The sequence below is a fragment of the Miniopterus natalensis genome, chromosome 6 (assembly GCF_054644295.1).
Source record: "Miniopterus natalensis isolate mMinNat1 chromosome 6, mMinNat1.hap1, whole genome shotgun sequence".
NCBI classification, from domain to species: domain Eukaryota; kingdom Metazoa; phylum Chordata; class Mammalia; order Chiroptera; family Miniopteridae; genus Miniopterus; species Miniopterus natalensis.
Genome location: NC_142086.1, coordinates 10,773,170 through 10,798,787, shown reverse-complemented (window position 1 = coordinate 10,798,787; position 25,618 = coordinate 10,773,170). Strand labels below are relative to the sequence as shown.

Here is a 25,618-nt window from a genome sequence, read left to right as displayed (position 1 = left end):
CTGGGGCCTGCCACACTCCTTTAGGGGAGGAGGACCTACCTGTCCGGACGCGTTCCGCCTGTACCTGTCAGGCTCAAATGATACTGCAAATAAATCTTCAATGGGCTTCTGAAAATAATTTAGATAAACTGGCTAAAAGACAAATTGGAAAAACTGCAAAATTAATTGTTTGATGGATGTATTTATAAAGACGACAGTCCTCCATGTAGTGACTGGGTACATGAGGCTGCTCAGGGCTCACAGTAACGCACGGCCCTTAAGTAATCTCAGGTACAATTGTCCTTTGTTTCAACACAGCATTTTAAAAACCTGAATGATGAAAACTTTAAATAAGATAAAGGTTTGTTTCAAAACTGTGTATGTAGTACATATTGTATGTAGCAAACTGAAGGAACAAAAGAATAGTGTATACCATCAAGAAAGTAAACTACTGTATCCATGTATCGCATACTATGATCACCGCTGAACAACAGTAATAAACGTTAAACATCAATATTCCCTTTTCCTTTTCCCCTAACACATTCATTTTAACTTCATGCTGCAGACAACAAAATATATATATACTATATATACAAATATAAAATGAACACGCATCTATAGCCACCAGTACGATACCTCAAGTATTATCTCTATTTTCATTCTAAGGCCCAGAAATAACGACTATCAGATATGTAGCCAGTCCTTACGAAGGCACACTGGGACCCGGCATGCACACTGCTGATCATCAGATTACAGTCTATATGAAACTGCAAGTCGACAGACTCTAAACAACTGGCCAATGCAGAAACCAGTTGGAAGGCTCCCAGTTGATCTGTAAGTGATTTGCTCTGATGGCCTCCCTATTCCCTGTAGATCCTGGAAGATACTCCCAGCCACCTGGTTGATAGTTATCTTGCAACCAGGGTGGCAAAGCCCACCACCTATGTCCTTAACTTTCTTCCTCATTCCAGCCTCCATCCGGAGATGGTGCACTGCCCCGCTGCCTCCCTCTCCTCTCCCATGAATTGCAGCCCAATTCAGTTCACACAGACATGCTCTCTCTCCAATACACTCATCTGGCTATTTATTTAGACCCTGCCTGGCCCTCTCCCCACCAAAAGTAAGGTAATTTACAGAGATGCTTAATATGAAGTAAGTTCAAATGGATCTTAAACAAGAAAAAATGAATCCTGGGAAAAATAGTGGTGGAAAATTAAAAGCTATGTCAGAGGTTAGTTCCATAATTCCTATCTATTTGACGTAAACCAAATGCATCCATTCCTATCTCTTTGATTGGTCTGCCTTGTGGAAGCACCCCAACGGGAAAACAAGCAGGCATAATGAGCTCTGATATTGGTAGCAGGCCTAAAGGAACACTAGCCCCAACAGGTAGACCTCAAAGAGCTCCCCTGTGCGCTCTCAGGCAGAAAGCTGCAGTTGTGCTGAATACCCTGAGAGCAGGCCCACAAACGAAAACGAGTTCTGAGTGCTGCCGGCATTGGCCCCGCTCAGCCCAAGCAAAGCCGTTCCTGGGGCAGGTGTGACAACGAGGGGCCCACACATGTGGCACACTTTCAGTGATTTACTGCTGTTCCTTCATAATTACTCCAAGAAAACCTCTCTGCCCCCTTCCTCCCAGTAGACCTGATTATAATTATGAAAATTTCCCAAGTGCTCGACATACTAGGTTGAACTATATGAAAGTGCCATTTTGACCTGTAAAAACATTTCCACATGTTTCAACCTAACACATCAGCACCATGAAGGAGTATTCATCCCAAATTAAACGCAAAGTCACAAGCTTATCAATTTCAGGGAGGAAAACACCACCAAGTTAGGGGAAACTAGTCAAAATGAGGGAGAGGTTTGGAGAAGGCATCAGGTAGCAAGGCTGTACGTCACACAAAGCACAGGCTGAAAGCCAGAGGAGAGACCTGGGGCAGCCCCACAATGAAATTACACATAGAAAATTGTAACCCACAGACAAGCTTTAATTGCTCTGCCCAGTGTTTTCACAAAATTAAATCAGAATTTAAAACTCATACAATTTTATATAAAAATCCACTTCTCTTGTAAATCAGGTAGCCGGTGGCAGTACACCCACAGCCCTGCGTGGAAAAATACCCAGAGCCCGGGAGTGGGCAACACTCCCCGTTCTCGGCAGCCCCCAGCCCTCCTGATGATTTCCCCTGACGTGTAAGCCATCAGCTATATTTTAGTCTCATGCTGGTGCTGTTGACTGTCTCCCCTTAGACCCTGCTCACTTTCTTCACTGACATTACCTATGGAGCTAATTAAATGCACAGCTCCCGGCTTTAGTCCTCACGTCACAGTGTGCTGTTCAGAAATACCAGGGGAGCAGTGTTTGACCTTTGGCCATGCCTACACAAGATCAGTGGACAATTCCTGTCCTCTCAGCCCTTCCAGGGTTGTACTCTCTCACTTCAGAAGGCAAGGAAGATATTCAGGGGCAAAAATTGGTAGATGCCTACCAAGATCAGCCATGTTTCATGAGAGCCTAAATTTAAGTCAAATGTTACCTGGGCTCTGACTACGCCTGCAGACACTCTGCCGGACTCTGCAGATGGAAGGATGCAGGGACTCTCGGGCAATCGGGCAAACAAGGAAAATGCAATGCAACAGCTGGAGGTATAGGCCACCAGGCAGTCACTAGGGGCTGAGGAGCACTGACATGGTATGTGGGGAAAACATGGGAGGCTTGGGGAAGAGGAGGCAGATAAGTTAGACTTGAAAGCTGCGTAAGGAGCCTGCCTAGTGGGCGGGGAGAGATGGGATTCCAGGATGAAAAGACCCAGATAGGAAAGGCCTGGTATAGGAGTCGAGAGATGGAAAGTGGGCAGGTAGATGGAAGGTCAGGTCATGAGGGTACCTGCAGAGGGGCTTGCATTGTGTCATGTGCAAGACAGGAAGCCGGTGAGGGCTGCAACAGAAGAGGACAGTGAGTGAGGGGTGTGATAGGCAGGGGAGATGCATGGGGAACACTGTAAGAATATAAACATCTTGGTTACTACTTCTCCTCGTCGAAACAGTTACCATCTTCATACATCAACCAGAATTATTTTGATTCAAATATTCCATTAGTTTGAGAAGCATTGTTTCAAAAACAAAATTATTAATGCCAAAGAAGTTGACAGTAGGAATTACTTTAAAGAAAATGTTATATATGTATATGCACACACACATACATGAAATGAACTGTAAGTGATGCCAGATCCTTTTACCATATATGTGTGGGGTGGGGTGTTTATTTCTTAGTTTTATGAAAGGAGAAAATGAGAAACAGTGAGTGTTTGATGTTGATAAAAACTGTGAAATATTCACTAGTATTGAAGGCCTCACTAGAGAATTTTTAAATTGTCAATGAAGGTAAGAGCTGAAATGAAAAAAGGCTTGTCTCTTAGGTACCCAACTTATTTCATTACAGTTTGGTTAAACTGTGATTTGAAGAATTAGAGGAGCTAACCTGACATCATTCTATTGGGAGAGGTGTCTAAAATAACTACCCTCATCCACAGCCCAGACAACTGTCATAGGGACCTTATTTAAATGGTGCAGGTGACCACCATCCTGTGAAGAATATTTACCACTCCCAAGTATAATGCTTAAGCCACGGGTGGTTCTTCCACACAAGAGACAGCATCTTTGTGATGCTTCTACACAAGAGAGAACAGCTTCTGAAAAGCACTCTTCCTTTCTGATAAATGGTAATCAAGCAACTGGAAACTTTACCTGGGATCTTGAATTCTGAGAAATTTGTTTAAGGGACCAGAAGTCACTTGAAATATATATTTGATTTAGAACATTTTCATCTGAAGCCACTATCCTGGCTATTGGGGCTGTAGCCCCTAACCTCTCTGACCAGCCTTCTCAGAATTTAGCTACACATAAATTAGACCGCCTAATCAGAACATAAAAATGCACATTTCAACTCAGTGAACTGTAAAATTTGACGAGTAATAAGACGTTTATTAAGTAGAAAAAAAGAATATATGCCATGAATTACACCTTTATATTATTGTAGCACTTACAAAATTGACTTCATATATATTATCTCACCAGATTCTCCCAGCACCTTTGGGAGCTAGGCCATAATTTTCCTCATTTCATAGATGAGCAAGCTCAAGCTCTGGGAGGTAAAATGCTTTGCCCAGGGTCACAGACTCAAAGGCTGAGTCAAAAACCTAACACCCACTGAAATGAAGTCTAGGACAGAGGCCAGGCTACTTGTGAGGTTCCACTCATCAAGCCACGTAGCTCAGCAGAGAGGCAGCCTGCTCTGCAGCCACCACACGGGAGCTCGTTTCCTGGCTTGGCTGCTCACTGTCCATGTGATGTGGGGCACGCTGTCCAATCTCACTGAGGTTCCTCACCTGTACAAAGGGAGGCCCCAGGTTTGGGCTCACGGTTACAAAGAAGCATCAGGCACAACCTTGACTTAAGGGAACTTACAGCTTAGTTTAAATCATCCCCATATACATATCAAGGAATCAGAAGTCACCTGAAAAAAAGAAAAAGTTAAATCTAAAGGTGAACCAAAATACGCCTAATTGTAGGCTACAGCTATGAAGCCTAACTTCAGGGTAGTACCTGAAAAACCTGAATGAAGGGCTGTGTGCTTTGCAGTCCAACACCTTTGAGATCCTGACTCCAAGCATGCATTAATGAAGTGCCCTATGAATACCGTGACCTAATTCTATTACAAAAGGAAGTAAACTGTACCCAGTAAGGTAACATTTCTTTCCCAAGGCCTTCAGCAGGGCTGTATCTTAGCAGGCCTAGTGCGCGCGCACACACACACACTCATACACAGTTTCTCTCTCTTTCTCCACTGAAAAAGATTCTTAGGTTAAAGGTGATTCTAAAATGCAAGAAAAGCTGTACCTCTTACCAGAAACGGCATTATACAGCTTTGTGAACATTATGTCTTTACCCATGAAACTTAAGGACTGCAGCAGTATGACCCATCACTAACCATACAGGATCTGTCAGTTCAGTGTAGCTTCTCTGTAAGAAAGGACAGCAACACAACCTCAGATCTGAGACTCTTACCATTTCAGAGGTGAGCGTCTAAAGAACAAACTGCAAAGTGGAGAACAAACAAGAAGGGTAATTATACTACAAGGCTGCCATTTGAGAACCACCACCACCAAATAACCAATCCAAAAATCGTGACCCCTGCATGGAGAAAGCAAGCATTTAGCGGGCATTTATCTCTGGATAATAGAGCTTCTGGACCTTGACAGGCAATGAGATCCTGTGAAGCCAGGGAGCATGAAGATATTGCTATGGCCTGGTGGGCACACCCGCAGCTCCCCCTGCTAAGGAGAGAGCTTGTCCTCGGCGCAGTGGCTCCCCACCCATGTTGAGATGGGACCCAGGGAGCAGCAGGAACAAGGCTGTGTGCCCAAGGTAGCAGTTTAGTAGCTCTGGATGCTGATCTCCTCTTGGTCTTCCCAGTGCTCACTTGGGGCCTATAGCACCCTGGCTTCAAGCCCCTACTCCACACACTGATGAACCTCTCCTGGCCTGAAACCCAGAATCTCAGTTCTCCCAACCGGAACAGCAGTGAGCAATACAACCAGTGGTGTTTGCACTTATAGGCCTTAGCAGAGGGATGGCCACAGAAAAAGAAAAAGCTCAACTGTGACAATTAACTGATTCTCAAGTGTGAACTAAACGTGATTTCCTGCCACCTTTTGGGGGGCAGTGCTACGAGGTACCAACCAGGAAAATCATTTGTAAAGAGTGCTAAGTGATGGTCACTAAAGCAAGAAAAATCAGAAGTTGGTGAAGGAGGGCACAGGAAGAAGATACATCGATAAGTAAGGAGAAGGCCTGATGATCCGTGCAGGTCAAATGCACCCACACACAGATGAAGTGATAAACAGAGCAAGGTGATAAAGGAGCAAGGTTTGCAAAATTGAGAGTCTGTGGGTCAGGTCAGGCAGGTAATGCTCAGGAGTGAGGAGGCCCCAGCTGTGAGCTGTGAGCTGGTTAGTCTCCTGGGAGGGGCATGTGGCCCACAAGGGAAGAGACCCCAAGCCCTGCTGCACTGTTCATGCTCAGTGCCCCCACATCTCACTTTTCAAGACAGGATTCAAATCTAAATTCTTATGTGAAATTTCCTTGTTTCAACATTGGTCAAGCCAAACAAAACTAGATCTCCAGTTTAGAAGATCAGCAGTTCCTTCAAAAGCCAACCGGAAAACAAACCCCACCTCTGCCCTATATCCTCCCTCCCACTTCCTGCCACCCAAGATTAACCCCCGAATCGCTATTTTTATTCTGGGGCAGTATAAGAAAGAACTGCAGGTTCAGCTTCCATCAGCTCTGTTATGAATCCTGACTCTACCCATTGGTGGTTGTGTGATTCAGGGCAGTTAATTAAAGTGCCTGAACCTGAGACCTTCCCACCTGGGACGGAGGGTCTAGAACACCTAGGTCATAGGGCTGCTTTGAGAATCACGAGACATTAAGCGTCAAGTTCAAGGTCTAAACTACAGGAAACACTGAGGAGAGGTTGATCTTTTTCCACCATCCTCGTTTACTGAACCACCTGACAACCAACAACATAGCTACACAGTCAGTAAGGATGGCATCAATGAGTGGCTGGAAAAAAACCCAGCCAGAAGGTCTGTAAGCAGGGATCCCGCCTACCCTCAGGCATGGCTGTGAGACCTGCGCCTACCTACCGCAGACATCACATTCTTGGGCAGTTTCATCAGCCCTCAGCGGGGGTGGGGGGCGGGGCAGGGGGTGGGGGCAGTGGGTGGCAGGACAGGATTCCCGCCCATGAATGAGGTCCTGGAACCAAGCCCATTACTACCGCTGAAGCAATCCTTGTTGCGACACCCTGCAGGTGCTGGGACATGCAGAGACGCAGAGCTGCTCGGCAGTAAACCAAACAGGGAGCCTGGAGCTTAGGTGCTGATGGTGGAGAAAGTCAGCAGGCTGATGAGGCTCAGAGACAACTTAAAGGGAGGGCAGGCTGTTTGAAGAAAGAGATCAGTCAAGTGGCTCCTCACAGGGCAGCTGAGGCCACAAACCACACAACAGTCTCAGCATAAACAAGGTGGCAAGAACTCGTTTCGGCCTGTGTCCAGCCTATCAATCACCAAAAATTCTATTGTGTACCTAGGATGTGCAACAGGAACTTACGAGACTTAGCCTCTACCTTGGGAAACCGGTCAGTTGCTTTGTACATATTTTCATTTTAAGCTTACAGTCACCTCATAATGGACAGATCATCATATAATTTTATATATGAAGAAATGGAAGGTCAGAGAGCTGAGACTGGAACCCAGCACTCCACGACACTGCTGCCATGTTGGCTAGGAGTATGGGCAAGGGTTGCTGGGTTTTTTAAGCCAAGCTAGGAAGTATCATTTTAAATGCAAGGCATTAAATGAGAAGCTTAACAAAATATCCTATAACTGTTTTTCTACCTCCCACATCCCCCCCCCCGCCCCAGTTCCCATCACAAGCATTTTTTTAAGGAGTTATTTGAAATCACTCCCTTACTTCCTCACCTCACAGGCATTGCTCAACCTTCTGTCATCAGTCCTCTGCTTCTGCCCCCTCCGCTCCCCCTCCCACCCCCACACAGTACAACATGTGCAGCTCTGGCAAAGATGAGCAATGACCTCTCTGTGTCTGAATCCCATTCTATGGCCCTTTACCTTCCTGTATCACCTGACTTCCCTGCAGGGTAAAGCTGGTCACTTTTCCTTTCGCAAGCCCTCTTCTGGATTCACATGACACTACTCTTTTTGCGACAATCCTCCCAACTCTCTGACCACTGATCTCTATCACTGATCTTCTGTTGACTTTAAATTTACATCACCAGCCAGGAGCACTTCCCCAGGCTTGAGCTGTATCTTCAACTACCTAGCAGACATCTCCACATGGGCACCACACAGTGACCCCCATGTCCTCCTCTCCTGGGCCCAGCATCAAACACCCAGGAGGCCACCAACATCCCTCCTCCCTTTTCACCAACATTAGTCAGCCACTAACTCCTCAACAGCTTCAAATCTGCCATATCTCTCCATCACTCAGTGCCATCATCACCTCACTAACAGATTACTGAATCTTATCTTTGGCCACACTCGGCATTCCCACATGTTCCTTCCATGTTCCTTCCCCATAGGACCCTTAGCAAACCTGCCACAACCCAGGTATCACAGCTGCCACGGGACCTCTGTGATCCCTGCTTCCCCACATCAGGGTACACTGCTGTATTTCCATGGCCCCCAAATCTCTCGCTCTGTACTTAGTGATCTGTTTACTTCTGGATCTTCAACTTCACTCTAACCTCTTTGAGGGCAGAAGCAAACCATCCTGGTCTTTATAATCCCAGAGCTTGGAATATGAGTAGACTCTCAGTATATGACCTTATGGAAAAGGTGAGGTTATGGTTGGCTGAAAGAGAGGTAGAGGTTTCTAAGACAGGGAAAGAAGGGAAGAAAGGAGGTCAAGAGGAGAAATGGGAGTGAAGAAAAGCAGGGTGGCTAAATGAGGGCAAGCCCCCAGGAGGCAACCACAGTTTGATTAACGTAGAGAGTTCCCAATCAGGTGAACATAATCTTGAATTTCATTTAGGCAAAGATTAATGAAAGCAAGACAAGCAAAAGCTAACATTTATAAAGCACTTAATTTATAAATGTATGATGCTACAGAGCAGGTATTACTGTCCTCGTGATTCAAAAGATCAATTACGGGGCAAGCAGATTTCCCCAAAGTTTATTGCTAACTTTTAATAATCAGAACCCAGCATCCTTTGGCTTCCACACTCCATGATCTTCAACACTACAAAAATAATTCCTTGTATTTGATTAGTAATTAAAACTCAAAAATTTCCCTCCCACATAATAGCTCATGGTTAGAGAGTAAAAGAAAGGCATGTCCACATGGGTTATTTAGAAAGAAGAATCTAGCAACAAGAATCAGGAGATAATTGAAAGGAATGAAGCAAGATGCAGAAAGACCAGAGGAAGTCAGTACAATGGGCCACACATGAGACTAGCAGGGCCTGAGTCTGGAAGATGACTGTAGGAGTAGCAAGGCGAGGACAGAGCAAAGGAGAGATATTGCAACAGAAGAAATAAAAAGACTAGGTTAAGTGACTGACTAGACGAAAAGCAAGGAAGAGAAAACTGTCCAATAGAGTACATACTGAGGTTTTATACTCTTTCAACCAAGAGATGAAAAAAATATTCATAAACAGGGAGAAAAGGAAAAGTTAGTAAAGGAGCTAGAGAAGGCAAGAGGAGATTCTCAGAAACCAGCAGAGACTAAAACAGCTCATTTCCCAAACCTGGCTACCAAATATGACTCCAGAAAACCCAGATACCATGTCTGAACTGACCAAATCCCAACTATTCCACATAATTTCAACAACAATTAAGAAAATGGGAAAGTGGATCCCAAAAGTACAAATCATCACCTATATCCAAGATCTCTGGATTTTTTATCCAATTCTAAAAGAAAAAACTCACAAATGAGTCACAGACATCGCTACACAGGCCCCTCCTGTAGGAACTCTTGCTAACTGCCTGCTGCTGGCATTTCATTCCCTCTTCGACAGACAGGGAGTGCTCTTATAATGTGCTTTCCCTTAGTCTTGCGGCTCATCCATTATGCACAGTGAATTGCTAGCCTGTTTCTATTCCTCTTCTTTCCTGTGCACTTTTTTCCTTTTTAACTTTATTGAATTATAATATATACTCCATAATATTCATCCATTTTAACTATATGGTTCAATGATTTCAGTAAATTTATAGAGTTGTGAAACCATCACCACATAATCCAGTTTCTATCCCCCCAATAAGATCTTTGGTACCCTTACAGTAACCGTCACTCCCACTTCCAGCTCACGCAAACACCAATCTACTGTCTACCTCTATAGATTTGCCTTTTCTGGACATTTCACTTAAATGGTATGTGGTCTTTTCTATTGGCTTCTTTCCCTCACAAAATGTTTTTGAGGTATATGCATATTATAGCTGTTATTTCATTCCTTTTTATTGCTGAATAGCATCCTATTGTATGACTATAATGCATTTTGTGTATTCATCAGCTGACATTTGAGTTAATTCTACTTTTAGCTATTATAAGTAATGCATATGAGTCTTTTCATAGGCATATGTTTTCATTTCTGTTGTGTAGGTACATATGAATGAAATTGTTTGGTCATATGACAAATTAAGGTTTAACTTTTTAAGAAACTAACGAACTGCTTTTAAAGTGATCATATCATGCCCTAGCCAGTTTGGCTCAGTGGTTAGAGTGTGAGCTCTCAGACTGAAGGGTCCCAGGTTTGATTCTGGCCAAGGGTACTACCTCGGTTGCAGGCTTGATCCCTGGCCCCGGCTGAGGCACCTGCGGGAGGCAACAATCAATATGTCTCTCTCACATCAATGTTTCTCTCTCTCTCTGTCTCTCACTCTCTCTCTCCCTCCCACTCTCTCTGAAAAAGCAATGGAAAAAATATCCTTGAGGATTAAAAAATGAAAATTAAAAAAAAAAAATAATAAAGTGACTGTATCATTTTAAATTCCCACCAGCAATGTACAAGGTTCCTGTTTCTCCACATCCTTGGCAAAGCTTGTTATTGTCTAATTTATAGCCATTCCAGTAGGTATAAAGTAGTATCTAACTGTGGTTTTTATTTGAATCTCCCTAATGACTAATGATGTTGACCATCTTTTCATGTGTTTTTCAACGAAATGTCTATACAAATATTTAGACCATTTTTTAAATTGGGTTGTTTTCTTATTAGGAAGTTGTGAAAGTTCTTTGTATGCATATTCTGAATATAAAATTCTTTATCAGAAATGTGATATGCAAATATTTTCTCCCAGTCTCTTTTCCATGTCCTCTGTAATGGTTAACAGTCTTCTCTCTCTCCTACTGCTGCTTGTGGCTCACCCACTTCTGGGCACCACTTCTCTTCCCCTGAACACAAGCCATGCTGGAATCCTTGCTGTCAAGTAAAGTGTAAGTGAAGAAAAGAGGAGGAGAACCAGATAACACGGGAACAGAGAAACAAAAAATTAAAGTTGTGTTTGTCAGTAAACACCTTGAATCTTTCCATAAGAAGCTGGAGTCAAGAAAAAAAAAATTTACTGAAATCCAAAGATCATGTCTATAGCATAGCACCCTGAATACGCCCAATCTCATTTGAAATCCAACGATCATGATGAGGAAGTTTAGAAAATTAATTGCCTCAATCGTCCTTGCAGTAAGCTTTAATAAACAAAAAGAAAATAGGGTTTCACCTCCTCGCCTTATTCAAAAAAACACTGGAACACCAGCCCCCAAAACGGAGGGACTCTAAGAGCCCTATTCATTATCTATGCTCTTTTATCCAAAAAATATCTTTTGAGTGCCCACTATGTACCACATACTATAGCCATTTAAGGTGAGGCCCAGATAGGATATCTAAACTCTCAAAATACATAATTTGGGGCATTTGTGGGGAGGTCACTGAAAATTTGGGAACAATTTTTTCCATTTACTACCAAATCCCAAATCTAACACCTAAATTTCATGGATCCTAGCGAACAGAAGAGAAAGACAAAGTAACAGGAAAAGTAATAAGGGCCTCCCCACTTGATGCCCAATTCTGAAATAAGCTTTTGCCTCCAAAGTGCTCTTTCCCTTCTGACTCAGCAAACGTAACTGCTCACACTGGCCAGAGATTGCTTTGTGCTTGCAGGGGATGAGGTGGTGTGGGGTCCCTTTGCCGCTGTGGTATATGAGCAACATCAGTGAAGGGAACATGGAAGTCTCACGTGGTTTCATCTCATGAGGAACAGTGTGACTTCCCCTACAGTAAACCCTTCAGCAGGCACATTTCCCTTTAGCAGCACACTTCCCAAGACCTCTCTTTGATCAATATCTGAGGGGAGCCAGAAAACAGGGAAGAGACAAGGCTGCTGAAGAAGTGGGGGAAATGATGTTTTACAGTATTCAGCATCATAGGCACATATGATCTCAGTTAATCTTGGTAAAAATGCTGTAAGAAATCTGAAGCTTGGAAAAGGTATTTAGTCAAAATCACACACCAGCCATTCAAATGCTATTTGCTCAAATTCAAACTTTGAGTTTGGATGGAATATAGTTATCATAAAGAAATATAAGGACTTATAAGACAAGCATTCAAATGATATTAAATCTTTTTTCTTTTTTGGTTAATCCTCACCCAAGGATATTTTTCCATTGATACTGAGAGAGAGTGGAAGGGAAGGAGGGAGGGACAAAGAGAGGGAGAGAGAAAAACATCATGTGAGAGACACACCACCAACCAGTTGCCTCCTGCAGAAGCCCCAATGTGGGGGGGTGGCGAGGATAGAGCCTGCAGCCCAGGTATGTGCCCTTGACCTGGAATTGAACCCAAGACCATTTGGTGCACGGAATGATGTTCTAACCACTGAGCACACTTGGCCAGCGCAGATTCTTAATGGGAATCTACGTTTGAGGAAAACACAGGAGCTCACATAAATCTGAATCCTGACAGAGATTTTCTAAAGCCTTGCAGGTTCCAGAAAGTCCAATTCCAGGAAGATCAGGTGACTTTATGGAGGTCACACAGCTAGTTAATGTAAAGCCAGAACTAGAACCCCAGAGATTGTAAGAACAGGATGCTGAATGCATTGGAGCTTATAAAACACTTATGCATATGTCATTGTTAGATTTTTTAAGTATTTTTAACAATGTCCAATTGCACAAAGTCCCATCATACAGGCCCTTAATTAAATGTGCTCAGGTTGGGGGAGAAAAAAGCATGAGGTGGAGGCAAGAATGGGGAGACACAAGCTAACATAGCCTGAGTGCCTTCTTGGGCCCAGGTTCTGAGTATCTCACATAATCCTTATTACAATCCTACCATGATTATAAGCAGTGTCATTTCAGAGATGAGGACACTGAGTCACAGAGACGTTAAGGAGCTCTCCCACGGCCACAAAGCAGCATTCAGACGGAGAACACACATGGAAATGTGTGGTCTGTGCTTCATGGCCGGCTGAAAAGAGAGCACAAAATTAGACAACTCTTGTGTGGCAAAGTTGTTCATGTCCAAAGAGAGTACCTTTGAATTTCTTCCCAACTGTTTCATTTTTTTTCTTTTTCCTGCCAGACATTAAACCAGGAGTAACCTATGCTGAACCCTCGCCTCACCCGTCCCGCAGTGTTTCCCGACACATGTACTTGCTGACAGTCCATCACAACTAAAGAATGGGGTTCAACCTGACATTTGCAAAATTACCAGGTAAGCCGCAGGGAAAATGCAAAGGACAGTGTGCTTGACCAATAACCGTCATTCAGACTATGTGGCAATTTGGGGGGTTTGTTGGCCACCGAACCAACTAACAAAATAAGCCAGCAAGCGTTTAGCCTTGCCCTTCACTAGGTACGAAGCAGCACCCAGGCAGGATGGCGTCGCTGGGGTACACGTGACTTCACTCAACTTGCTATCACTTCACTTCAAGCTTTGTTTCATCTAGAGACCATCTGAAAGGACAGAGAGGTTAAATTAATAACATCTGGGGAATATTTTTATATTCTAAACTCAAGTACATACTACTTTGCAGAAGTAATAAGCGTAAAGCAAGGTTCACTGAGGTTCCCCAGGAGGCCAGAGGCAACATCAACCTACTCTCCTGGGTAACTATTTAGAACATGATCAGTGGTGCCATGGTAGTGACGCCCTATAATTTGCATGACTCTAGTATTTCATTCCCACCTGGCAGGTAGAGCAGCAGTGACATATTATTGATACTTTCACATTCTGTGCCAAGGGTGACACGCCCCAATGAGCAATAATGTAGCTTCACCAAAAGCAGAAGAACCAAACTTCTTTGCCACTCGTTCTATCACTCCCAACACAACGGCAACGCATGAGAGACTGTAATGAGTGCCTTAAGTTCGAGTGAACACCTACTGAATACTAGACACTGTGCACGACATGTTTGCAGAGCATTTAACTTTCAGAAGGTCCAGCAAAGTTAATCTTTATTCCATTTTACAGTCATGAAATGACTAAACCAGAACTGCCAGGTAGGACTTTCCGCAATGATGAAAATTCCCTTCATCCGCACCGTCCGATGCAACAGCCACAGCGGTTACTGCTCTCTCTGCTGCAAATCCCAGGCCCTCCTCCAGCACAGTCCCCCGTACACACAAACACAGACAATCACAGCCCACACACCGCACACAACCACACCACCACTCACCCTCACACCAGCATAAAATGATAATTTACTATGGAATCAGTGCCCAGGTCATTGTTAATTTAAAAGGAGTTGGGGGAGTAAAGTAGGGGAAAGACTAATCAAGAAAATGTACCCTCAATTATCACTCTGTATCAAAGTCTGCATGAAGTAATACAGGAAAACGTCCTAATAAACAAGAAGCATGTGAGAAAACAGCCTTTACACTGTAAAAACAGCTCCCAGTTTCTCCTAATTGGATCGCCAAGCTATCTGACAGTAAAAATGGCCCTAACCCAGTCACGCTCTTTATCGACAGTGAAGAACATGGTAAAACTGGCTGGGCAAAGAAAGCCACTCACTTTTCAGGTCATGGTTCCTGAGCAGGCGCAGTGCAGAGAAATGCCTCTGAGCATACCCACATGCCTGGGTGAAACGGGAGGCAGAAGGGAGAAATGGTGGTGGGATAGCTGGTAGAAAAGAACTATGACACAGACTCAGTTCTAAAAAAAAATTAATCAGACAAAACTCTTTATATGACATTTGAACTTTCCAGCACTTTCTGCTTCTTAGGAACCAGTCACCTTTTATTAGCACATTATCTCATAAAGTGACCATAACAGACTTTAATAATTTAAGCTGCCCTGTATATGGGGACTTTGCAAATGAAGTAATAACCAAGCCCAGCCAACCACACACCACACAGCAGTTCAGGACCACTGTGGAGTGAGGTCACTCATGTGGGGACAATTTTCACGTACAAGACAGAGTACAGAGAAGGATTTTTTTTTAACATTCTGATTTAAGACTCTGTATCTAACAATAACCATAATTGGTCAGCTAATTATCACTTAATATGAGTGCTATATATACAATCACAACTTTGAGCTGCTATAATGACATACTCAACATGCACACAGTGCCTGACCAACCACATTCCACACGGGACATGCAGAGTGAGTGGGTCCAGCACGCAAACCCTAGGGCTGAACTGGTCCATGCCTAGTGGGCTACAGCTAGCGCACTGTCCGATTTGGATTTACAAGGGCTCTGAAAACCACTCGTCAGTGCCTGTTTCAAGCACAGCCACCATTTCAGGAGATGATGTAGCTGCCCCTTTCAGCCTGTGTCCCTCAGCTGGACCACATATCCTCTCTCTACTTTCCTCAGGGATCTAGTCTTAGATGAAAGTGACTGCTAGCCGTTTAATTGGGGAAAGTAATTCAAGCAAGTATCTTAACCCAGGAAAAACTGCACATCTTATGGAGCTTCTAAGACATGGATGCTGATGTGGACCTGGCAGTGCCCAAGCCACCAAGACTGCAACCCTTCATTGTGTGAGACGGGCCTGCACAGTGGGCTCGAGGCAGTATCTGAAACTGGCAACAGGAACCCAGGTGGCAGCTGAATCAGGCATTTAAACTCGTAAAGCTTAATAACACTATGGGTATCGTCATCACAGGCTAGTCCAGGTATAAATTACAAGCCTGTGTAAAGATATTTCAGCCAGGAAAACCAGTTTTTACAAACACTTGTAGCAGGGGATAAAATGGAATGAATTAGAAAGAGGACAAGAATACTCAGGAAAAGACTATACTTAAATTTCAGGCAGCAACTTAAGAACCTGTTTTTGGATTATAGTCATCAGACCTTCCCTGTTTCACTTCTTCAAAAAAGGAAACCAACAACATGTACACTACAGTGCCTGTCATGTGGGGAAATGAGGGCCACATTCATGCTGTTACCTCTAAAACAAAACCACTCCAAAACACAACTGGTAAACATGAATTAGTGACAAGTAAAAACTCAGAAATGGCCTTCCTTGTAACCTTACATCTAAAAAGTACATTTTAAAATTGTGTCAGTTCAGGTTTTCAAAAAGAGCAGATGACACAATGTGATCAAGTGGCCAAGAGCCTTACTGGGGGCAGTGCCGCGGGGATCACAGGCTGTGTGCAAGTCTGCCCCGGGGAGTAGCGGGAGCAGTGGGGAGCGGGGTGGGGGGGGCCAGGGGCACTCAGGGGGCAGTGCAGTGGAAGAAGGTTTTGACTAAACTGAAAGAGTCCTCCAGCCAGTCATTCATCAGAAGCCCCCCGTCTTAGGAACGGGCTTGTCCTCCTTGTCCTCGTATCCTCACTGTGCTCAGAACTGGCTGGTGGCTGTCCACAGGAAGTATGGCATCAGCAAGAAAATGGTGGTGGGGTCAGAGCGCTGAGCCGGAGCTGTCCATCAATTACATGCTCTGGCATGGGAGGTCCCAGCCCCTTTGTGGCTGTAACATAAATCTAATGCTCACAAACCATTCCAGTGATTACATGATAGATGGGAAAGTATAGGTGTTTCACAACATGAACTGAGAACTAAAACTCCCCCCAAAAGTAAAAGGTTTAAAGATTTTATTTCTAAGTGCAATAGGTAAAATCTAGTAAAATCTTGTAAACAAAAAAAGTACCAGCCTACAACTACTTTTTAAAAAATTTTTCAATTACAGTTGACATTCAGTATTATTTCAGTTTCAGGTGTACAGCATAGTGGTTAGACATTTATACAATTTATAAAGTGAACCTCCCCCATAAGTCTAGTATCTACCTGGCATCATACAGAGTCACCACAATATTATCTGCTACATTCCCTATGCTTTACACACCATGACTATTCTGTAACCGCCAATCTGTACTTGGTAATCCCTTCACTCAGCCCCTAACCTTCCCCCAATCTAGCAATCATCAGTTTGGCTTACAACTATTCGTAACAAGTGCCCTCCTTGATAATAAACTAAAACATTAAAAACAATTGTTTCTATTCCTAAAAATGGTCCCTAAAACTTCATAAGTCCTATAGGAAAGTCATGAGCAAAAAATTCAAAATGACCCACTAATTTTACTTTTCCCCTTGATGATTAAATAACTTAAAACTGGCCCTGACTGGGAAGCTCAGTTGGTTGGAGCATCGTTCTGATGTGCCAAGGTTTCGGGTTTGATCCCCAGTCAGGGTACATGCAGGAGGCACTCAGAGAATGCATGAATGTGTGGAGCAACAAAATCAATCTCTTTCTCTCTCTCTCTCTTCCCCTCTCCCTCTCCCTCCCTTTGAAAGCAATAAATAAAAAGTTTTTTAGCCCGGCTGGGCGTGACTCAGCAGTTGAGCATTGACCTAGGATCCAGGCGATCGGAGTTCGATTCCCGGTCAGGGCATATGCCCGGGTTGCGGGCTCAATCCCCAGTCAGGGGCGTGTAGGAGGCAGCCCATCAATGACTCTCTCATCATTGATGTTTCTCTCTCTCTCCCTTTCCTTTCCTCTCTCTGAAATCAATAAAGATATATTAAAAAAAATAAAAAATAAATTTTTAAAGTAAAACTTATTTAAAAAAATAAGCCATAAAACTTAAAACTGAGAAAGAGATATGTCAGAGAGCACGTTAAAGGCCACACTAAAAGAATAGCCATGTGCTAGCCATTTTATTTCCTTACTATATGAAATTTCAATTTTCTGTCCTCAGATTTTGTTGAGTCTATTTGTAAAGATGTCAAACACTAATTTAAAATTCAAAGTAATTTTCACTGATATTATTTATTTTCATTTTCAAACAGTTAGCAAAGAGAACAGGAAATGTCACATTTTACTCAAGGGACTACGGGGCAGGGGCAGATTTAGAGGCCACCAATTATTTAGCTACTCAAAATACTAACAATACGCTAAGCTGACTCTTTACATCACTAAAGACATTTTCAAAGTCGCCCAAAATGGCAGCGGCCAGCCCATGAGGGAGCCTAGGCATCCCTGGGCATGCATGTGAAGCGCTGAGGTGACGTCTCCCACTTCTCCTACAGATTCCGAGCTGCCGAGCCCAGGGAGCCTGGCTCCCAGCAACACCAGCGATGGCCCCAGGAGGAACGCCACCCTTAACGAGTTTGACACCATCGTCATGCCTGTGCTCTACCTCGTCATATTCGTGGCGAGCGTCTTACTGAATGGCCTGGCGGTGTGGATTTTCTTCCACATTAGGAATAAAACCAGCTTCATACTTTATCTCAAAAACATAGTGGTTGCTGACCTCATCATGACGCTGACATTTCCATTTCGAATAATCCATGACACAGGACTGGGGCCTTGGTACTTCAACGCTATCCTCTGCAGATATACTTCGGTTTTATTTTATGCAAACATGTATACTTCCATCGTGTTTCTTGGGCTGATAAGCATCGACCGCTATCTGAAGGTGGTAAAGCCATTTGGGGACTCTCGCATGTATAGCATAACCTTTACAAAGGTTTTATCCATTTGTGTTTGGGTGATCACGGCTGTTTTGGCCTTGCCAAACATCATCCTAACAGATGTTCAACCAACTAAAGAAAATATTCACGACTGCATGAAACTTAAAAGTCCCTTGGGAGTCCAATGGCATAATGCAGTCATTTACGTCAAAAGCTGCTTGTTCGTGGCTGTGCTGGTGATCCTGATCGGATGCTACATAGCCATATCCCGCTACATCCACAAGTCCAGCAGGCAGTTCGTGAGCCAGTCAAGCCGGAAGCGGAAACACAACCAGAGCATTCGGGTGGTGGTGGCCGTGTTTTTCACATGCTTTCTGCCGTATCACTTGTGCAGAATTCCTTTTACTTTTAGTGACTTAGACAGACACTTAGATGAATACGCGCACAAAATCCTGTATTACTGCAGAGAACTGACACTTTTCTTGTCTGCGTGCAATGTGTGCCTGGACCCAATAATTTACTTTTTCATGTGTAGGTCATTTTCAAGAAGGCTCTTCAAGAAGTCAAATATCAGAACCAGGAGCGAAAGCATAAGATCACTGCAAAGTGTCAGGAGATCGGAAGTCCGCATATATTATGACTATACTGATGTGTAGGAGTTAAAGGCTACAAGGCCTCCCCTTGTTTGTTAGAGTCAATATGTACAAGCTGTAAATAAATGTTTCTTTTGATTATCCTTGCTTCAGCCCATCAAAATGTGCATAAACAGAGAACTAAAATGATATAAAATCTGGGTATAATGTGAAACTCCAAAAAACATTAAGGCAGACCAAAAAGTGAGATAAATGAGAGGTAGTGCATGGCTAAGAGGCTGGGCTCTTGACGCAGAGCTGAAGGGGCAGAGGCAGAAAGAGCCACGTCAATGTCAAGGCACAGCGGCCATCTCCCAGGAAACGCTGCCACTCCACAGCCACTCTGGGGAGAAATAAAAAATATAGAGAAGGGAGTTCTACCTAGCCTTCAAGTTTAAGTTTAGGGAAAGAAAATGCTGTTTTGAATACAGCTCATTTACATAACTGAGTACATCCTGATTACTAGGCCTTCTGTCATTCCATCTGCAGATATGCAGGACCTTTGGCATCACCCCTTTATCAATGACCTGTTTATCAATGTCCTGTGCATATTTTTAAAAACTTGTGTAGTATAGGGGTAGGGCGGGAGAAGGTTCCACAACATTTGTTAAGATTTGTATTTGAGAGATTGAATTCAATGAACTGATTTTAAACTTAGGCAATTTTAGAAAAAGAGAAGTGTGACTGAATATTAGGCCGAAACACTCTGAACTTACATGTGTCATTATTACACACCTATTCTGCATTTACATCTTCATGCTGAGGGTAGAGCAGAGAATATGGAAGCTTGGCTAATAATTGAGTACATGTAGTTTATCAAAAAGCCATTTAATAGTCTTTATTTTAGAAAAATTATTAATGAAATTGTCTTCCCTTTAAGCTTTATCTCACCTTTAATAATATCATTCATTTAAAAAACTGTTTAGTATGTTAGTCAGGTTTGAAAAAGGGGTTGGTAGTGAAGGGGCTAGAAGAATTATCTGAGGATCTCTATCGAAATATCCATCTCTCCATCAAGATTCCAATTCCATAAATTCCAGGGCACTCCAATATATGAATATATACACCTCACTTGGTTATTTCAATAGCTACCCCCTCCCCGAACTGTGTGCCACTAGCTAGGTTAAGATTGCCATGTTTTACACCAGCTAATGTGAAAAAAGTTTGAAAGGCTAATTCCTTTCTCCATCCTGCTCATAATACTGAGGATGAGTAACAGCCACCCTATACAAAGTGAAGGGACCAGTACTGCAGCTGGAAAATACCCTCAGCACAATGTCCTATCCCTCTATCCCCCGTTTCTCTCCACTACATCACAGCTCCCAAATATCTCAAAAATGGTAACACCCACCTTACTCCGTCTGTGCACGTGTGTATGCACATATAAATGCATGATCACTTGGAACCCAAAACTAAGGGTCTACCATCTTTAATAGTGTCAAATGGCTCCATTTAGCACTCTGGAATTTACCAAACACTTCTCAACCCCAGACCTCAATTCTAAGAGGTCTTTAAAATATTTCAATCCCATTCTAATGTTTCTAAAATTGGAACATTGTATAGTGGGCACATTTAATGTTATAGTGATTTTACTCTCTGAAATTACATTATTGTATTAGTGGGACATCTTAAATGCTGACTTAGAAAAAACAGAAAGAACACTGTCCCCATCTAAAAAATAAATTGTGTTATAAAAATATTAAAATCATACTCCTTATGTTTTACATCATGCCCATGCTGTGGTCTCAAAAATTATTTATCCTGGCCAACCAAGAATAAATATTTACATGAGTAAAATATTATCAATAGAATAACATTAAATATTAGCACTGAATAAATTTTTTAAATTAATTGATAATTTGAAAATAACCTGAAGTCTAGCATTTCTTACATGAGCTTTTGGATTATAACTCAGTATTACAGGATCCGCTCAGGCAGTAATAAATAACACACTTGTTCTTCCTGTATGCACATGGGAAAACATATTCAGACAACTTCAAAAAAGAAAATCTATCTATTCTTTCTAAAACTTACATTCAATGAAACTGATTTGTAGAAAATCTTTCAGTGAATGTCTTGCTCCCTGTATTCACTACCCAATTCATACCATTTTATTTCGTTTCCAAACAGTACACCAGTATTGTTTTTCTCAACTAAAGCTTTAAGAAAATGTTAACTAGGAAAATCCACAAATTTAGATTAAGAAGTTAATGCAAAATTGTGTGTGCACATGCACACGTGTATACACAAGATCATACAGCCTAAACAAAGAAATTTTATGATAACCATAGGGGAAAAATAAAGAAATGTGAGATAATAGTAAAAAAAATTAAGAAAACAAGGACAAAATAAAGCTTTGGAGTCCTTTAAATTTTATATTTTTTCCAGACTAAACACCACAAGAAGATAGATAACAAAATAATAAATACTTACTAGGCACGTACCATGTAAAAAAAATAATATTGTGCTAAACATGATACTTAAAATAATCTTTGGATATCCCTAAATGAATTTCTAAAAGTAAATATTTCTTAAAAGCAAATATTTTCAAATTTCAACAAAATGCAGGCATCTCCTAGATGCAGAATTTGGTATACCCTTAGCCTTCTAGCACCATCTAGTGGTAAAATTCATGAAACAGAGGAAGAAAACGACTAGTGTCCTAAAAGGCCTACCAAGCCCTTCCCTAGTCTTTCTTTAGCTATCTTTAGTGCTAATGTGTACACACACACACACACACACACACACACACACACACGCACGGAACTGGAGCTGCCTAGAAAAACATAAGATGCAAATGGTTGAAAAGAATAATTAAGACCTACGGAAAGTTATCTTACAGATGTTAAAAAAAAAACCACTAAAAAGGCAATACACATGGATTTCATTGGGAAAATGCTGCTACAAATATTGACTGCTCTTTCCTAAATTACATACATGAAAATATAAATTAAAAATAACATCTATGGATTGAAAGTACACAAAAACACATTTATTACTGTTGAAGTGGAGGGAATAAGACTGTGTTGAAAGTTATACTTATCAAGAAACTCATGGGATTCAAATGCCAACTTTTGTTTTGAATATTCTTAAGGCTTTTATAAACCACAATAAGAAATCATCTAAAGAGATAAGAAATCATCTAAAATGATAAAAACGATGTATTGTGGCTTTTAGACCACATATCCTTTTTTATCCTCACCTGGAAACCCACGTAATGGAAATAAATTGGAAATTCCTTTATCTCTAACAGCTTCATAGGCAAACATTCTCAATGAAAGTAAAGTGGCCAATTTCTCTTCGAATAAGGCCAGAGAATATCCACTGCGTGCAGTCTGGGCAGCATCTGCCAGAACTCTCAGAAATGAGCCACATGTCTGACTAAGTCAGTGTGGCTTGGGAACAGGGTCTAGAATAGTCACCACATTTTTCAGAGTCTCCAAGTCTAGGTCTGGATTTAAATGTTAGAAACAAAATTCCCAGCTCTGACACACTTACATACACACATACGCAGACCAACATACCACATGTATAACAAGGACTGATGGTTTTATTAGTACAAGTGCGTCACTCAGCCCCTTAACCTAGTAACTACTTTAAATAGTCTTAAAAATCATTTCCTGTGCTTAATATTGTAACTACTAGCCTAAACCAAAATATCTCCGATAATAGTGAAGCCATCTATAAATTACCAATAAATATCTATGTGTTTTTCAAAAAGCCTGAACCATATCATGTGTCTTAAAATTTTTATTTTGTGCAGCTAGAGAAATATCACCATAATAAAAGAATGAATATGTAAGGACATGAATATTAGGCAGAACATTTATATACTATTTAAACTTGGAGTCATCTAGATCAGTGCTTCACAACACAATCAAAGTCAATGCATCCTTTCTGAGATAGTCAACATATTTTTAGTACGCTGATATAAAGCCATAGATCAAATCTACCTACACATACACATGAGTACACATACACACAGACCTCAGCTTACACAGTAGTGCGGACCATAAAAATAACTGCAAAGCAATATTAGTAATCAATAGAAAAAATTATTGTCCATAAGTTTAAAAATTTGTCAAAATATTAAAAGCTTTCTTACTGCTGGTTATAAATTTTAAAAAGTAAATTTATAGCAGTGGAAATATTGAGAATTAAAGTGTTTTATTCCTTTGTAAAAAAGAAAATTTAAGAGTGCGGTGAATAGTGCTAGCCTTGCTGGTATATAACAGGACAGAGTAGACATCTCTCTCCGCCTTGTAGAACTGTCGCACTCCTTTCTAAGATTGAGTCAGCTTCCAACATTCTATCTTTTCATCTCCAGAAATGCCTTTAATGCGAAGCTTTCTGCCAGCATCACTTTCTCTACACTCTCAGGGAGCTATTTCTTCTATAACTCCCTCTGGTTTGACTTCCACTTCCAGGTCATCACTTTTCACTTCTTTGCTGCACTTGCATCTGTGTGGGTCAGCTCTCCCCTCTGATCATCCCCTTTCATGACTATCACGGGCTTCATCAGGGCAAAAGGAGGCAGCACCCACACACCTGCTGCCTGTGGAGCTGAACAGCAGGTGCGCAGGGACCTGGCGGGGGAAGAAGCGACGCAACCAGGCACTGACCGTGAGGCACGTGTATTACTGACACGGTAAACCTTGAACTAGAGAGTGAACAGCGACGTTTGTACTTCATGCAATTAATCAGCTAATGCACTATGGTAACTCAGATTTCAGCCATGTTGTTAGAAGACTGGTATTATTTAAGCAAGTTATGGTAACTCAAATACATGTATGTCAGAACCATAAAATCAAGGCTGGCCTGCTGCTGTGTGTGTGTGTGTGTGTGTAACGATAATCGTAACGAAGAAAAAAGAGAGGGAGAAATTGATAATAAAATAATATGTGATTTAATATCAAATCCTTAGGTACAACTATGTGAGAAAATAGCAGCTGCTGATTCAGCTGGAAATAGTTGATGCTTGTATCTCTATTTAATCATGAGAATGCCACTTATTAGTATTAGTGATGTGGCTTTCTAAAATGAGAAACATTTCTTGAGACGATTCCAAATAAAACAGTATTTAGACAAAAGCTACATTCATGGAAGGGTTTGGTTAATGTATATTAAACCAGTCAAAAATATATCTTACCCACAAAATAGAATTAAATCATGGGCTTAGATATTTATAAGCAGGTTTTTCACCCCTGGGAAAGTTTAATGGGATACTTCTATGAGAAGCACAGGACAAGTCTTCCCTAAGGAAGACTGCTGCATACTTTCCAAGACATCCACCATCCACCAAATAGTGGGAGATAAAAATACTCCAGATATGACAACTGCCCCTGGGGTAGTACTGACTACAGTGAGAGCCCTGATCTAGGTTCCTGAACCATCCACAGTCAGAGAGAAGAACATGCCCAAGGTTCCAAGCACTACAGAAACCCAAGCCTCTAGACACAGGAAGGCCTACATAAATCTGGGGAGGCATATGGCACTAATCAAAAATTAATAAAAAATAAGGCAAAATTTTTATTCCTACCTCTCCATAAACACAAAAAATTGTAAAAAGAATACATGATTTTTATAAAGTCTATATGCACGCTTCATTAGGTGCTTACTTTGAAGTTTAATATATTCTCTGCAAATGCCATTTGAAAGACTGCTATATATACACATCCACACACCTAAAATTAGGGGGTGAAAACAGACAAGGTAATGACGATACTCAAATCTTACGTAGTACTTACCAGCACTGTCCCATGCACTTTACACATATAAATGTTTTAGTGCCCACAATCACCCTTGAAGTAGGTATCCTATTATTATTCCCATTTTACAGATGAGAAAACTGAGGCACACTAGCCAAGGGAACATGGCTGGGAAGTGAAGTGACGGTGGCAGGTTAGGAAGCTGGGGAGTCCATGCTGCGGCCTAGACTGCATCACTTTCTCTCCCCAACTCATCCGAGGAGGCTCCTTACCCTTGAACTTAGTTAACAGCATCATCACCACCCAGGCACCTGAACTGGAAATCCAAGTCATTCTACACACCCTCTTTCCCTCACCCCCATTAACCACCCTGCACCCAATCCTGCCAATTTACCCTCAGGAATGGTGGGCAAGCCAGGCCTCTGCCCTGCCTGGCCCTGCATGGGGCTGAGCTCAGGCCTGGGGCTGGGCTGCCAGGTCTCATGGATGAGCAAGGATTTGAGAGGAGGGCAGAACTGGAACCCCCCTCACTGTGTGCCAGGCTGAGAGAAGAAAATACACCAACTGCCATGATTTTAAACTGACTGAACTACTGCTTGAGACCTTGACTTTTCTGTTCTTTCCCAGTCCCTCGCACACTCTTTTCTAGTACTTTTAACACTGACTGGCTGTTTCTAATGAAATAACAATAGCTAATGTTTATTGGGCACTCCTCATTCACTGAACACCACTCTCAGCACCTGAAGTAGATCCACCCACATCACCCCACAAACCCCTGCGGAAGCACCAGCCCTGCCTCCTCACAATAGAGATGAAGAGTCCCAGTCCCATTCCCAAGGTCACACAGTTCATT

The 25,618-nt window shown here is 42.2% G+C and overlaps 2 protein-coding genes across 2 annotated transcripts in view; one reads left to right on the top strand and one right to left on the bottom strand.

The window, feature by feature from the left end:
* Positions 1 to 25,618, bottom strand: part of MED12L (mediator complex subunit 12L) — a 319,300-nt gene that overhangs the window by 111,892 nt on the left and 181,790 nt on the right. The gene's annotated exons all lie outside the window — the stretch shown is intronic.
* Positions 13,237 to 19,081, top strand: GPR87 (G protein-coupled receptor 87). Its single transcript, XM_016216699.2, has 2 exons — positions 13,237 to 13,270; positions 18,042 to 19,081. The coding sequence occupies exons 1-2, from the start codon at positions 13,237 to 13,239 to the stop codon at positions 19,079 to 19,081; spliced, it is 1,074 nt and encodes a 357-aa protein (XP_016072185.2).

Coding starts and splice junctions, on each gene's coding strand:
- GPR87 (XM_016216699.2), top strand. CDS start 13,237: ATGGGGTTCAACCTGACATTTGCAAAATTACCAG. Junction 13,271..18,041: donor GACATTTGCAAAATTACCAG/GTAAGCCGCAGG, acceptor CTTCTCCTACAG/ATTCCGAGCTGCCGAGCCCA.